The sequence below is a fragment of the Microchirus variegatus genome (genome assembly GCF_963457635.1).
Source record: "Microchirus variegatus genome assembly, chromosome: 4".
Taxonomy (NCBI): Eukaryota; Metazoa; Chordata; class Actinopteri; order Pleuronectiformes; family Soleidae; genus Microchirus; species Microchirus variegatus.
The window spans coordinates 37,396,348-37,413,856 of NC_139805.1; the positions used below are offsets into that span (position 1 = coordinate 37,396,348).

The following is a 17,509-nucleotide window of genomic DNA, read 5'->3' on the forward strand; positions in this document are numbered from 1 at the left end:
GGATACGAACGCACTCGTTTCCTCGCGTTAATCCGCTCTAACTTCGCCTTTTCGTGCGAGAAATGACGTGTATTCGTGTATTATTTGAACGTTTAAAGATGATTCGCCGGATTAAAGGGTCATTTCGGCGAATTTGGGAGGAAATAAGAGGCAGACGGAAGAATCTGGGTCACAGTGGAAAGTGCTAGCTAGCAAACGCTGTTTGACCACAAAGTGGCTTTTTATTCAAATTTACTGGAACTTTCTGAGCTTCACTCACTCACTAAAGTACTCATGTTCACTTTGACACCACTTTGAAAAGGGATATTTACAATTATTTTTCTGTTAGTGAGCGCCACCTGCTGCTGAGAACTAGCTAGGCTAGCTCTTAGCAAAAAAACACAACTTTAGCCACTTTACATAAGACTCTCCGAACAAAATGTACGTCAGTTTGATTCTGTGTGATGTCTTATTTACATTTAAGAAGCTGAAAAATGACAGAAACATGAAAATATTCACATTTAAGAAGCTGAAAAATTACAGAAACGTGAAAATATTCACATTTAAGAAGCTGAAAAATGACAGAAACATGAAAATATTCATATTTAAGAAGCTGAAAAATGACAGAAACGTGAAAATATTCACATTTAAGAAGCTAAAAAATGACAGAAACATGAAAATATTCACATTTAAGAAGATGAAAAATGACAGAAAGTAAAAAATATTCACATTTAAGAAGCTGAAAAATGACAGAAACATGAAAATATTCACATTTAAGAAGCTGAAAAATGACAGAAACGTGAAAATATTCACATTTAAGAATCTGAAAAATGACAGAAACATGAAAATATTAACATTTGTTAGTGAGCGCCACCTGCTGCTGAGAACCAGCTAGGCTAGCTCTTAGCAAAAAAAACACAAGTTTAGCCACTTTACATAAGACTCTCCGAACAAAATGTTTGATTCTGTGTGATTTTTTTAAAAATTCAGAACTGGGTGTTGAATGTGTTCCAGCTGAGAAGTAGTAAGAAAAAACACGGCTAAGCTATCTCATTGCTAGCCAGGGTATGCGCGGGGTCTTAAAAAGTCTTAAATCCAATAATTTAAATTTAAGGCCTTAATTAAAATGTCTTATTCACATTTAAGAAGCTGAAAAATGACAGAAACATGAAAATATTCACATTTAAGAAGATGAAAAATGACAGAAACATGAAAATATTCACATTTAAGAAGCTGAAAAATTAAATATTGACACCAATCTAATTTCATACAATTTAAAAAATTAAACTACAACTTCCTGTGTGCAGCGTGGGAATGTTGCCGGGCAACAACTGATTTGAACACAGTCATACTGACGTACGCTAGATTTAATCAACGCTGTGGGAACGCCTTTGACGTCGATTTTAACGTAACGGGCGTTTGTTTACATTTAAAAGTTACGTACTACAGTTTTAATTGGCTAAATTGTTGGATTCTCAGCTGCAGGGGGCGCTCAGGGAATAGTTCGCACTGATTCTTTGACTTCGCATTTTTATAAAAACCACACACAAAAACCCCCCGACCTGAACTTCCCTTTGAATATTGCAGCAGCATGGGGATGCATTTATATTTTTGACGGAGGTTTTTTGTTGTGTGCAAGTCATTTTTGTTGTGTTACCGTTGTGTTTATTCATTTATCGCCCGTGTAATAACAGAATAAAAAAGTCCCCGTGTGGGAGACGTCATCGACTCCATGAGTTCTCACGTAAATCAAAGAGTCACCAGCAGCTGTGTGGGCTGACTGAACAAAGAAAAGGCTTAAATGTCAAGAAGCAGCTGAGCTGACAAACGAATAAATATTGCAATATTTCATTATTATTATTATTGAAAAAATGAAAAGACAACTTTGGCTCAAGTCTAAAATCACACGTCACATATATCTATATTCTATTTCTTAATTGATATTGGGCTACGACTAATTGGTCGACACTTTTCTCGATTTATTTATTAGTTTGGTTCATAAAATGTTGCTGAAAAATGACAGAAACATGAAAATATTCACATTTAAGAAGCTGAAAAATGACAGAAACATGAAAATATTCACATTTAAGAAGCTGAAAAATGACAAAAACATGAAAATATTCACATTTAAGAAGCTAAAAAATGACAAAAACGTGAAAATATTCACATTTAAGAAGCTGAAAAATGACAGAAACGTGAAAATATTCACATTTAAGAAGCTGAAAAATGACAGAAACGTGAAAATATTCACATTTAAGAAGCTGAAAAATGACAGAAACGTGAAAATATTCACATTTAAGAAGCTGAAAAATGACAGAAACGTGAAAATATTCACATTTAAGAAGCTGAAAAATGACAGAAACGTGAAAATATTCACATTTAAGAAGCTGAAAAATGACAGAAACGTGAAAATATTCACATTTAAGAAGCTGAAAAATGACAGAAACGTGAAAATATTCACATTTAAGAAGCTGAAAAATGACAGAAACGTGAAAATATTCACATTTAAGAAGCTGAAAAATGACAGAAACGTGAAAATATTCACATTTAAGAAGCTGAAAAATTACAGAAACATAAAAATATTCACATTTAAGAAGCTGAAAAACTGTTTAACACATGAAATGTCGCAATACTTTGCTTATCGGCCAACACTGATTCGTTGTCTTAAATGAAATCAGCTGATAAATCATCAGTATCGTTGTTTCCAGGTCTAAAATCATCATCAGTCATATGATGCACAACTTTTGCAAATGAAAGAGTGAGGAAACAGGAAATGAACCACGATCAGACTGCTGATAACGACGACTTCCTGTTGGTTTTTTTTAGTCGTTCACGTTGTGATCTTTTTTTTTTTTCTCGGTCTTTGACAGGATTTTCAGATGCAGCTCAGATCAAAGACACATGGATGTGAGGAGGAGGATCAATGATGCTGCCGTCATCACTTCACTCTGACTCTGAAGCAAACAGGTGTGTGTGTGTGTGTTTTTTTCTGTCTGGACTTTGGTGTGGGAGAGTGAGTGGTTTAAAAACTTCAGTTTCCTGTTGTTAAAGTCTGTCTAACAGTGAAATAAAGACGTGAAAGTGTGACGTAGTCCCTTTAATATTCTGCTGTCAGTCACGTCAGTCAGCTGAGCAGAATCACAAACGGTCACAACACGCCCGAAGAGGACGATGAGACCATGAGCGTCAACCCCGCACACGCCAGAGTCGCCCGCAAGCCGGACTCCGCCCCCAAACACGACGGAGGCCGCCGCCGCCTTCTCCCCGGACACGCCCCCTACTCCGACGACTCTCTGTTCAGCCGACGTACGGCGAGCTCGGAGCAGGAGCACGACGACGACGACGCCGCCGCTCGGTCCGAGCCCGGGCGGGGCTTCTTCCCGCCTCCCCGCAGTGTCCCCGCCCCCTTCGCTCAGCCCACGCCGTTCCCCAGCCGCGCCGACGGACCGTGGCTGCACCCGAGCTTCGCCAGCAGCTGGTCGGCGTATCCCGACAGCCTGTCGCCGTCGCCGTCGCCGTCGCCGTCGTCGTACGTGAGCCACAAAGATTATTGGGGCTGTCCGGCGGAGAGCGCTCACTCCGGCTACAAGGGCGTGTCGCTGCACGGCAGGAACAGCGCCGCCGCCGTGAGCAGCCTGGAACTGCCGCTGTCGCTGCGCTCCAACCCGCCGTCCAGCGACCTGTGTCACCACACGCTGTCCCCGTACGCCTGCTCGCCGCAGGGCGCCCCCTGCTGTGCACAGTACTACAGAGAGCCGTTCAACAGAGGACTGATGGTCAACAAAGGGCCCACACCTCAGTACCAGCCGGCCTACAGCCCATACTGTGAGTATATATAAATATATATTTATATATGTATACATGCATACATATACAGCCCATACTGTGAGTATATATAAATATATATTTATATATATATACAGCCCATACTGTGAGTTTATATATACAGTTTATATATATGTATATATGTATACAGCCCATACTGTGAGTATATATAAATATATATTTATATATATATACATGCATACATATACAGCCCATACTGTGAGTATATATAAATGTATATTTATATATATACATGCATACATAAACAGCCCATACTGTGAGTATATATAAATATATATTTATATATATATACATGCATACATATACAGCCCATACTGTGAGTATATATAAATGTATATTTATATATATACATGCATACATATACAGCCCATACTGTGAGTATATATAAATATATATTTATATATATATACATGCATACATATACAGCCCATACTGTGAGTATATATAAATATATATTTATATATATATACAGCCCATACTGTGAGTTTATATATACAGTTTATATATATATATGTATATATGTATACAGCCCATACTGTGAGTATATATAAATATATATTTATATATATATACATGCATACATATACAGCCCATACTGTGAGTATATATAAATATATATTTATATATATAAACATGCATACATATACAGCCCATACTGTGAGTATATATAAATGTATATTTATATATATATACATGCATACATATACAGCCCATACTGTGAGTGTATATATAAATATATATTTATATATATATATACATGCATACATATACAGCCCATACTGTGAGTATATATAAATATATATGTATATATATATACATGCATACATATACAGCCCATACTGTGAGTATATATAAATATATATTTATATATATATACATGCATACATATACAGCCCATACTGTGAGTATATATAAATATATATTTATATATATATACATGCATACATATACAGCCCATACTGTGAGTATATATAAATATATATTTATATATATATACATGCATACATATACAGCCCATACTGTGAGTATATATAAATATATATTTATATATATATACAGCCCATACTGTGAGTTTATATATACAGTTTATATATACATATATGTATATATGTATACAGCCCATACTGTGAGTATATATAAATATATATTTATATATATATACATGCATACATATACAGCCCATACTGTGAGTATATATAAATGTATATTTATATATATACATGCATACATAAACAGCCCATACTGTGAGTATATATAAATATATATTTATATATATATACATGCATACATATACAGCCCATACTGTGAGTATATATAAATGTATATTTATATATATACATGCATACATATACAGCCCATACTGTGAGTATATATAAATAAATATTTATATATATATACATGCATACATATACAGCCCATACTGTGAGTATATATAAATATATATGTATATATATATACAGCCCATACTGTGAGTTTATATATACAGTTTATATATATATATATGTATATATGTATACAGCCCATACTGTGAGTATATATAAATATATATTTATATATATATACATGCATACATATACAGCCCATACTGTGAGTATATATAAATATATATTTATATATATAAACATGCATACATATACAGCCCATACTGTGAGTATATATAAATGTATATTTATATATATATACATGCATACATATACAGCCCATACTGTGAGTGTATATATAAATATATATTTATATATATATATACATGCATACATATACAGCCCATACTGTGAGTATATATAAATATATATGTATATATATATACATGCATACATATACAGCCCATACTGTGAGTATATATAAATATATATTTATATATATATACATGCATACATATACAGCCCATACTGTGAGTATATATAAATATATATTTATATATATATACATGCATACATATACAGCCCATACTGTGAGTATATATAAATATATATTTATATATATATACATGCATACATATACAGCCCATACTGTGAGTATATATAAATATATATTTATATATATAAACATGCATACATATACAGCCCATACTGTGAGTATATATAAATGTATATTTATATATATATACATGCATACATATACAGCCCATACTGTGAGTATATATAAATATATATTTATATATATACATGCATACATATACAGCCCATACTGTGAGTGTATATATATACAGTATATATATATATAGCCCATACTGTGAGTATTAATATACAGTTTATATATATATATATGTATACAGCCCATACTGTGAGTATATATATATATATACATAAATACATATACAGGCCATACTGTGAATATATAAAAACAGTTTATATATATATATATATATATATACATACATACACAGCCCATACTGTGAGTATATATATATTCGTATATACATACATGCATACATATACAGCCCATAATGTGAGTATATATATGCAGTTTATATATATATATACATACATACAGCCCATACTGTGAGTATATATATACGTATATACATACATACATATACAGCCCATACTGTGAGTGTATATATATACAGTTTATATATATATACCTACATACAGCCCATACTGTGAGTATATATACACACATATACAGCCCATACTGTGAGTGTATATATATATATACGTATATATATAAACATACATACGTTTGTATGTATATATATATATATATACATATACACACATATACAGCCCATACTGTGAGTATATATACACACATATACAGCCCATACTGTGAGTATATATATACGTATATATATAAACATACATATACAGCCCATACTGTGAGTATATACAGTATATATTTATATATATAGATATATATAATATATCTATATATAAATTCCTATTTACTTTGATTCTGATCCAGCAGACTGTAGACTTCCTGGAGCAGCACACACACACACGTGAGTTTGTTTTTATTATTTATTTATTTGTTTATTTATTTATTGATTGATTGTTCTTTTACTTTACTTGTCTTTTTTTTCCTTCATGTTATTTTCCATGAAAACTGATCTTTGATCAACACAGTGGTCAGGAGGCAGCAGTGAAAGAGAAACACGCCCCCTACAGTACGCTGCTGTCACTGGAGCAGAGTAAGTATCGATCTACTGTTTAACCATTTAACCATTTCACCTACCTAAGGTGTGTGTGTCTGTGTGTGTGTGTGTGTGTGTCTGTGTGTGTGTGTGTGTGTCTCACACAGGACGAGTGTTCGTCACGTATGAAGCCGACAACGACAAACACGTCAACGAGATCATCAACTTTGTCGCTCTGCTGCGACACAACGGCTTTGACACACACGTACGTCTCTACACCTGTGTGTGTGTGTGTGTGTGTGTTGTGTGTCTCACAGATGTGTGTGTGTTTGTTGTGTTTCAGATTGACATCTTTGAGCAGCAGTTCAGCAGCATCAGTAAGATCGACTTCATGGAGAGATACCTCAGTGAGGTAAACGCCTGCACTGTCCCTTTAAATACCTCAGTGAGGTAAACGCCTGCACTGTCCCTTTAAATACCTCAGTGAGGTAAACGCCTGCACTGTCCCTTTAAATACCTCAGTGAGGTAAACGCCTGCACTGTCCCTTTAAATACCTCAGTGAGGTAAACGCCTGCACTGTCCCTTTAAATACCTCAGTGAGGTAAACGCCTGCACTGTCCCTTTAAATACCTCAGTGAGGTAAACGCCTGCACTGTCCCTTTAAATACCTCAGTGAGGTAAACGCCTGCACTGTCCCTTTAAATACCTCAGTGAGGTAAACGCCTGCACTGTCCCTTTAAATACCTCAGTGAGGTAAACGTCTGCACTGTCCCTTTAAATACCTCAGTGAGGTAAACGCCTGCACTGTCCCTTTAAATACCTCAGTGAGGTAAACGCCTGCACTGTCCCTTTAAATACCTCAGTGAGGTAAACGCCTGCACTGTCCCTTTAAATACCTCAGTGAGGTAAACGCCTGCACTGTCCCTTTAAATACCTCAGTGAGGTAAACGCCTGCACTGTCCCTTTAAATACCTCAGTGAGGTAAACGCCTGCACTGTCCCTTTAAATACCTCAGTGAGGTAAACGCCCGCACTGTCCCTTTAATACCTCAGTGAGGTAAACGCCCGCACTGTCCCTTTAATACCTCAGTGAGGTAAACGCCCGCACTGTCCCTTTAATACCTCAGTGAGGTAAACGCCCGCACTGTCCCTTTAATACCTCAGTGAGGTAAACGCCCGCACTGTCCCTTTAATACCTCAGTGAGGTAAACGCCCGCACTGTCCCTTTAAATACCTCAGTGAGGTAAACGCCCGCACTGTCCCTTTAATACCTCAGTGAGGTAAACGCCCGCACTGTCCCTTTAATACCTCAGTGAGGTAAACGCCCGCACTGTCCCTTTAATACCTCAGTGAGGTAAACGCCCGCACTGTCCCTTTAATACCTCAGTGAGGTAAACGCCCGCACTGTCCCTTTAAATACCTCAGTGAGGTAAAAGCCCGCACTGTCCCTTTAAATACCTCAGTGAGGTAAACGCCCGCACTGTCCCTTTAAATACCTCAGTGAGGTAAACACCTGCACTGTCCCTTTAAATACCTCAGTGAGGTAAACGCCCGCACTGTCCCTTTAAATACCTCAGTGAGGTAAACGCCTGCACTGTCCCTTTAATACCTCAGTGAGGTAAACGCCCGCACTGTCCCTTTAAATACCTCAGTGAGGTAAACGCCCGCACTGTCCCTTTAAATACCTCAGTGAGGTAAACGCCTGCACTGTCCCTTTAAATACCTCAGTGAGGTAAACGCCTGCACTGTCCCTTTAAATACCTCAGTGAGGTAAACGCCCTGCACTGTCCCTTTAAATACCTCAGCGAGGTAAAAGTCTGCGCTGTCCCTTTAATACCTCAGTGAGGTAAACGTCTGCACTGTCCCTTTAAATACCTCAGTGAGGTAAACGCCCGCACTGTCCCTTTAAATACCTCAGTGAGGTAAACGCCCGCACTGTCCCTTTAAATACCTCAGTGAGGTAAATCCTGCACTGTCCCTTTAAATACCTCAGTGAGTTAAACGTCTGCACTGTCCCTTTAAATACCTCAGTGAGTTAAACGTCTGCACTGTCCCTTTAAATACCTCATTGTCTGTCTCTCAGAGAGAATACCTCATCATCATCATCATCAGTCCAAAGTACTATGAGACGGTGACGGCGCCACCTGTTGGTGTGGAGAACGACGAGAGGACGTTCAACACCGTCTACATCCACAAACAGGTCCAAGTGTCCTCCATTTTAAATGTTTTTATTTTCAAAGTAAGAGCGTCCACCGATTTATATGTTTTTATATTCAAAGTAAGAGTGTCCACCGTTGTAAATGTTTTTATTTTCAAAGTAAGAGCGTCCACCGTTTTAAATGTTGTTATTTTCAAAGTAAGAGTGTCCACCGTTGTAAATGTTTTTATTTTCAAAGTAAGAGCGTCCACCGATTTAAATGTTTTTATTTTCAAAGTAAGAGCGTCCAACGATTTAAATGTTTTTATTTTCAAAGTAAGAGCGTCCACCGTTTTAAATGTTGTTATTTTCAAAGTAAGAGCGTCCACCGATTTATATGTTTTTATTTTCAAAGTAAGAGCGTCCACCGATTTATATGTTTTTATTTTCAAAGTAAGAGCGTCCACCGATTTAAATGTTTTTATTTTCAAAGTAAGAGCGTCCACCGATTTATGTTTTTATTTTCAAAGTAAGAGCGTCCACCGATTTATATGTTTTTATTTTCAAAGTAAGAGCGTCCACCGTTTTAAATGTTGTTATTTTCAAAGTAAGAGCGTCCACCGATTTATATGTTTTTATTTTCAAAGTAAGAGCGTCCACCGATTTAAATGTTATTTTCAAAGTAAGAGTGTCCACCGTTGTAAATGTTTTTATTTTCAAAGTAAGAGCGTCCACCGATTTAAATGTTTTTATTTTCAAAGTAAGAGCGTCCACCGATTTAAATGTTTTTATTTTCAAAGTAAGAGCGGCCACCAATTTATGTTTTTATTTTCAAAGTAAGAGCGTCCACCGATTTAAATGTTGTTATTTTCAAAGTAAGAGCGTCCACCGTTGTAAAGGTTGTTATTTTCAAAGTAAGAGCGTCCACCGTTGTAAATGGTTTTTTTTCAAAGTAAGAGCGTCCACCTTTTTAAATGTTTTTATTTTCAAAGTAAGAGCGTCCACCGTTTTAAATGTTTTTATTTTCAAAGTAAGAGCGTCCTCAGTTGTAAAATTTTTTTTTTTCAAAGTAAGAGCGTCCACTGTTGTAAATGTTTTTATTTTCAAAGTAAGAACGTCCAGCGATTTAAATGTTTTTATTTTCAAAGTAAAAGCGTCCACCGATTTAGATGTTTTTATTTTCAAAGTAAGAGCGGCCACCAATTTATATGTTTTTATTTTCAAAGTAAGAGCGTCCACCGATTTAAATGTTGTTATTTTCAAAGTAAGAGCGTCCACCGTTGTAAATGTTTTTATTTTCAAAGTAAGAGCGTCCACCGTTGTAAATGTTTTTATTTTCAAAGTAAGAGCGTCCACCGTTTTAAATGTTGTTATTTTCAAAGTAAGAGCGTCCACCGATTTAAATGTTTTTATTTTCAAAGTAAGAGCGTCCACCGTTGTAAATGTTTTTATTTTCAAAGTAAGAGCGTCCACCGTTGTAAATGTTTTTATTTTCAAAGTAAGAGCGTCCACCGATTTATATGTTTTTATTTTCAAAGTAAGAGCGTCCACCGATTTATATGTTTTTATTTTCAAAGTAAGAGCGTCCACCGTTATAAATGTTGTTATTTTCAAAGTAAGAGCGTCCACCGATTTATATGTTTTTATTTTCAAATTAAGAGCGTCCACCGATTTAAATGTTATTTTCAAAGTAAGAGTGTCCACCGTTGTAAATGTTTTTATTTTCAAAGTAAGAGCGTCCACCGATTTAAATGTTTTTATTTTCAAAGTAAGAGCGTCCACTGATTTAAATGTTGTTATTTTCAAAGTAAGAGCGGCCACCAATTTATGTTTTTATTTTCAAAGTAAGAGCGTCCACCGATTTAAATGTTATTTTCAAAGTAAGAGCGTCCACCGTTGTAAATGTTGTTATTTTCAAAGTAAGAGCGTCCACCGTTGTAAATGTTTTTTTTTCAAAGTAAGAGCGTCCACCGTTTTAAATGTTTTTATTTTCAAAGTAAGAGCGTCCACCGTTTTAAATGTTTTTATTTTCAAAGTAAGAGCGTCCTCAGTTGTAAATGTTTTTATTTTCAAAGTAAGAGCGTCCACCGATTTAAATGTTTTTATTTTCAAAGTAAGAGCGGCCACAGTTGTAAATGTTTTTATTTTCAAAGTAAGAGCGGCCACAGTTGTAAATGTTTTTATTTTCAAAGTAAGAGCGTCCACCGTTGTAAATGCTAAATTTGACACTTTGAAACATTTTTGTAAAGTTTTAAAATGTTTTTTTTTCAGCTCCAGAACGAGTTCATACAGAACGGAAGCAAAAACTTCAGGTTTATTCCAATTCTGTTTCCTGGAGCTAAAAAGGTGAGTGAGTGAGTGTTAATGAGTGAGTGAGTGAGTGAGTGTTAGTGAGTGTTAGTTAGTAAGTGAGTGTTAGTGAGTGTTAGTGAGTGTTAATGAGTGAGTGTTAGTGAGTGTTAGTGAGTGTTAATGAGTGAGTGTTAGTGAGTGAGTGTTAATGAGTGAGTGAGTGTTGGTGAGTAAGTGAGTGTTAGTGAGTAAGTGAGTGTTAGTGAGTGAGTGAGTGAATGTTAGTGAGTGTTAGTGAGTGAGTGAGTGAGTGTTAGTGAGTAAGTGAGTGTTAGTGAGTGAGTGAGTGTTAGTGAGTGAGTGAGTGTTAGTGAGTGAGTGAGTGTTAATTAATGAGTGAGTGTTAGTGAGTGAGTGTTAATGAGTGAGTGTTAGTGAGTGAGTGTTAATGAGTGAGTGTTAGTGAGTGAGTGTAAGTTAGTGAGTGAGTGAGTGAGTGTTAATGAGTGAGTGTTAGTGAGTGAGTGAGTGTTAATGAGTGAGTGTGAGTGAGTGAGTGTTAGTGAGTGAGTGAGTGAGTTTTAGTGAATGAGTGAGTGTGAGTTAGTGAGTGTAAGGGAGTGTGAGTGAGTGTGAGTTAGTGAGTGAGTGAGTGTAAGTTAGTGAGTGAGTGAGTGTTAGTGAATGTTAGTGAGTGAGTGTTAGTGAGTGAGTGTGAGTGAGTGAGTGAGTGAGTGAGTGAGTGAGTGAGTGAGTGTGAGTGAGTGAGTGTTAGTGAATGTTAGTGAGTGAGTGTTAGTGAGTGAGTGAGTGAGTGAGTGTCAGGTCTCTTGTGTGTTTGTTTGTGAATATGTGATTGTGTAACTTGCTCTAAAACAAACAAACAAACACACACACACACACACTCTTGTCTCTGTGTTGTTGTGAGGACCATCTTCAAACCTGAATTTAAACTTCAATGTTGTCGTCACTTCCTCTTAACTCTCTGTGTGTGTTTGTGTGTTTGTGTGTCTGTTTGTGTGTGTGTTTCAGTGTCACGTTCCAAACTGGCTCCAGAACACAAACGTTTATCGTTGGCCTCGAGATCGCGACGACATCCTGAGACGACTGATGAGAGTGGAGAAATATAACCCTCCACCTATCGGAGAACTGCCCACCATCGTCTCCATCCCCATCTGAACCATGTTCTCCATCTGAACCATCATCTCCATCTGAACCATGTTCTCCATCTGAACATCTGAACATCTGAACATCTGAACCAGCTTACTATGACTAGTACTACTGTTACTGCTCTTACTATGACTAGTACTACTGTTACTGCTCTTACTATGACGAGTACTACTGTTACTGCTCTTACTATGACGAGTACTACTGTTACTGCTCTTACTATGACTAGTACTACTGTTACTGCTCTTACTATGACTAGTACTACTGTTACTGCTCTTACTATGACGAGTACTACTGTTACTGCTCTTACTGTGACTAGTACTACTGTTACTGCTCTTACTATGACTAGTACTACTGTTACTGCTCTTACTATGACTAGTACTACTGTTACTGCTCTTACTGTGACGAGTACTACTGTTACTGCTCTTACTATGACTAGTACTACTGTTACTGCTCTTACTGTGATGAGTACTACTGTTACTGCTCTTACTATGACTAGTACTACTGTTACTGCTCTTACTATGACTAGTACTACTGTTACTGCTCTTACTATGACGAGTACTACTGTTACTGCTCTTACTATGACTAGTACTACTGTTTCTGCTCTTACTATGACTAGTACTACTGTTACTGCTCTTACTGTGATGAGTACTACTGTTACTGCTCTTACTATGACTAGTACTACTGTTACTGCTCTTACTATGACTAGTACTACTGTTACTGCTCTTACTGTGATGAGTACTACTGTTACTGCTCTTACTATGACTAGTACTACTGTTACTGCTCTTACTGTGACTAGTACTACTGTTACTGCTCTTACTGTGACTAGTACTACTGTTACTGCTCTTACTATGACTAGTACTACTGTTACTGCTCTTACTGTGATGAGTACTACTGTTACTGCTCTTACTATGACTAGTACTACTGTTACTGCTCTTACTATGACTAGTACTACTGTTACTGCTCTTACTGTGATGAGTACTACTGTTACTGCTCTTACTATGACTAGTACTACTGTTACTACTGTTACTATGACGAGTACTACTGTTACTGCTGTAACTGTTGCTCTTCTTCGTCTTCAGTTTCTTTATTTTAAATCGGTTTCTTCGTCGCAGAATTTAAAAGCTCAGTTTGTTGTTGATCATGTTGACCTGTGACATCATCATCATCAAGGTCAAAGGTCAAAGACCAACATGACCATGTTTCTAGATTTTACTGAACTTTTGTTTTAATGATAATAAAGAAAATAATATACTGCCATATATGGTTATTGTTATTTTTTAAATGTTTTTAATGTGTGTTTTTATCTGTTTGTTTGTTTCCAAACATCATATTATACTACGTCATCAGAAATTTGACAATTAAAAAAAAACAAAAAAAACATTTTGGTCCAAAATTTCACAAAAACATCATACTTTACTATGTCGCGCAGAATTTGATAATTTTTTTGAATTTTTTTTTTACAAAAACATCATACTATACTATGTCGAGCAGAATTTGATAATTTTTTTGAGTCCAAAATTTCACAAAAACGTCATACTATAGTATGTTGTCCAGAATTTGACAATGTAAAATATAAATTTGGTCCAAAATTTCACAAAAAACATCATTAATTTCACAAAAACATCATACTTTAGTATGTTGTCCAGAATCTGACAATTAAAAAAAAACAATTAAAAAGTCATACTTTACTATTTCGAGCAGAATTCGAAAAAAAAATTTTGGTCCAAAATTTCACCTAAACATCATAAATTTCACAAAAACATCATACTTTACTATGTTGTTCAGAATTTGACAATTTAAAAAAGATAATAATAATTTGGTCCGAAATCTCACAAAAACGTCATACTATAGTATGTTGTGACTAGGGCTGTAAAGTCAAAGTTGACGAGTCGGCCGTGTTTCACAGATAACAGCCTGTCTTCAGAGAACACCCCCCTTGTTTTCCACTATTTTGGTTTAGTCCAGCCCAGTGTTGTCGCCCCGTGGCTCATGAGCGACAGACACATTAGCGTTGCCGTTAATTAGACGTGAATGTTGAGCTTTTCATGTTCGACTACAGTCTCAGTCCATCTGTCACATCCATGTCAAAGACTTCATCAGCGTGGCAGCATTTTTCAAAAGTAGATGAAAAGGTAAAAACAGTTTGCTTTTCACAGCTCTGCTACAAACATGACATATCATTTAAAAACGCTAAGCTAAGGTTACTCCGTCCGTTTTGAGTATGAACATATCAGAATTATTAGCATATTTCAATGTTTTAGTCTAATAATCGTTGATTGGTTTTATAACTGCAGACGCACCTGCGCGCAACTGCGGCAGCGTCCAGAGTTCAGACTGATGAACTACAGCCGCAGCCGCGCAGGTGCTTTGTGGGTGCAGCTCTTTTCAAATTAAAAGAGCTGCACCCACCCCCCATTGAAAAAAACACTTTTGGTCCAAAATTTGACAAAAACGTCATACTATACTATGTCGTCCAAAATTGGAAAAAAAAATAAAATTTGACAAAATGGCATACTATTCTGTCGTTGACCTCAATGTCATACTACACTATTTCGTCCAAAATCTGACCATTTAAAAAAAAAACAATTTTGGTCCAAAATTTGACAAAAACATCATACGTCGTCTATGTCGTCCAAAATCGGAAAAAACGTGAATTTTTTTTTTGCACAAAATGTGACAAAACGTCATACTATACTATGTCATCCACCTCAATGACATACTACAGTATTTCGTCCAAAATCTGACCATTTTTAAAAAAAAAAATTGTGGTCCAAAATTTGACAAAAACGTCATAATATACTATGTTGTCCAAAATCAGGAAAAAAAATGTAATTTTATTTAACCCAAAATGTTACCAAAACGTCATACTATACTATGTCGTCGATCTCAATGTCATACTACACTATTTCGTCCAAAATTGGACCATTTTTTTGAAAAAAAGATTTTGGTCCAAAATTTGACAAAAACATCATACTATACTATGTCGTCCAAAATGGGAAAACAAATTGATTTTTTTTTTTTTTGCCCAAAATATTACAAAATGGCATACTATACAATGTCGTCGACCTCAATGTCATACTATACAATTTCGTCCAAAATCTGACCATTTTAAAAAAAAAACATTTTGGTCCAAAATTTGATAAAAACATCATACTATACTATGTCGTCCAAAGTCGTAAAAAAAATAGAATTTTTTTTCTATCCCAAAATGTTACCAAAACGTCATACTTTAATATGTCGTTGACCTCAATGTCATACTACACTATTTCGTCCAAAATCTGACCATTTTTTTGAAAAAAAAATTTGGGTGCAAACTTTGACAAAAACGTCATACTATACTATGTCGTCCAAAATGGGAAAACAAATTGATTTATTTTTTTTAGCCCAAAATGTTACAAAACGTCATACTATACTATGTCGTCGACCTCAATGTCATAGTACACTATTTCGTCCAAAATCTGACCATTTTTTCAAAAAAGATTTTGGTCAAAAATCTGACAAAACGTCATACTATACTGTCGTCCAAAATCGTAAAAATTTGTAATTTTTTTTTAGCCCAAAATGTTTCCAAAACGTCATACTATACGATGTCGGTGACCTCATGTCATAGTACACTATTTATTCCAAAATCTGACCTTTTTAAAAAAAAAAAAAATGTTGGTCCAAAATTTGACAAAAACGTCATAATATATACTATGTCGTCCAAAATCTGATAATTTTTTTGACATTTTTTTTTTGCCCAAAATGTTACCAAAACGTCATACTATACTATGTCATCAACCTCAATGTCATACTACACTATTTCTTCCAAAATCTGACCATTTTTTGGAAAAAAAAATTTGGGTCCAAAATTTGACAAAAACATCATACTATACTATGTCGTCCAAAATCGTAAAAAAATTAGAATTTTTTTTTTAGCCCAAAATGTGACAAAACGTCATACTATACTATGTCATCAACCTCAATGTCATACTACACTATTTCGTCCAAAATCGGGAATTTTTTTGAAAAAAAAATTTGGGTCCAAACTTTGACAAAAACGTCATACTATATGTCGTACAGAATGGGAAAACAAATTGATTTTTTTTTTTTTGCCCAAAATGTTACAAAACATCATACTATACTATGTCGTCGACCTCAATGTCATAGTACACTATTTCGTACAAAATCTGACAATTTTTTCAAAAAAGATTTTGCTCAAAAATTTGACAAAACGTCATACTATACTGTGTCGTCCAAAATCGTAAAAATTTGTAATTTCTTTTCAGCCCAAAATGTTTCCAAAACGTCATACTATACGATGTCGGTGACCTCAATGTCATAGTACACTATTTATTCCAAAATCTGACCTTTTTTAAAAAAAAAAAATGTTGGTCCAAAATTTGACAAAAACGTCATAATATATACTATGTCGTCCAAAATCTGATAATTTTTTTGACATTTTTTTTTTGCCCAAAATGTTACCAAAACATCATACTATACTATGTCGTCGACCTCAATGTCATACTATACAATTTCGTCCAAAATCTGACCATTTTTAAAAAAAAACATTTTGGTCCAAAATTTGACAAAAACATCATACTATACTATGTCGTCCAAAATCGTAAAAAAATAGCATTTTTTTTTGCCCAAAATGTGACAAAACGTCATACTATACTATGTCATCAACCTCAATGTCATACTACACTATTTCGTCCAAAATCTGAACATTTTTTTGAAAAAAAAAATTTTGTCCAAAATTTGACAAAAACGTCATACTATACTATGTCGTCCAAAATCGGGAATTTTTTTTAATTTTATTTAACCCAAAATGTTACCAAAACGTCATACTATACTATGTCGTCGACCTCAATGTCATACTACACTATTTCGTCCAAAATCTGACCATTTTTTTGAAAAAAAAATTTGGGTCCAAACTTTGACAAAAACGTCATACTATACTAAGTCGTCCAAAATGGGAAAACAAATTGATTTTTTTTTTTTTGCCCAAAATGTTACAAAACGTCATACTA

General features: G+C 35.2%; 1 protein-coding gene across 1 annotated transcript; it reads left to right on the top strand.

The window, feature by feature from the left end:
* Nucleotides 1-2,905: 2,905 nt before the first annotated feature.
* LOC310926243 (uncharacterized protein) lies at nucleotides 2,906-12,506 on the top strand (the record flags this gene model as incomplete). Its single annotated transcript, XM_083888341.1, has 8 exons — nucleotides 2,906-2,946; nucleotides 3,095-3,808; nucleotides 6,891-6,955; nucleotides 7,066-7,163; nucleotides 7,242-7,310; nucleotides 8,982-9,104; nucleotides 11,313-11,381; nucleotides 12,360-12,506. The coding sequence occupies 8 exons, from the start codon at nucleotides 2,906-2,908 to the stop codon at nucleotides 12,504-12,506; spliced, it is 1,326 nt and encodes a 441-aa protein (XP_083744467.1).
* Between the last annotated feature and the right edge of the window lie 5,003 nt (nucleotides 12,507-17,509).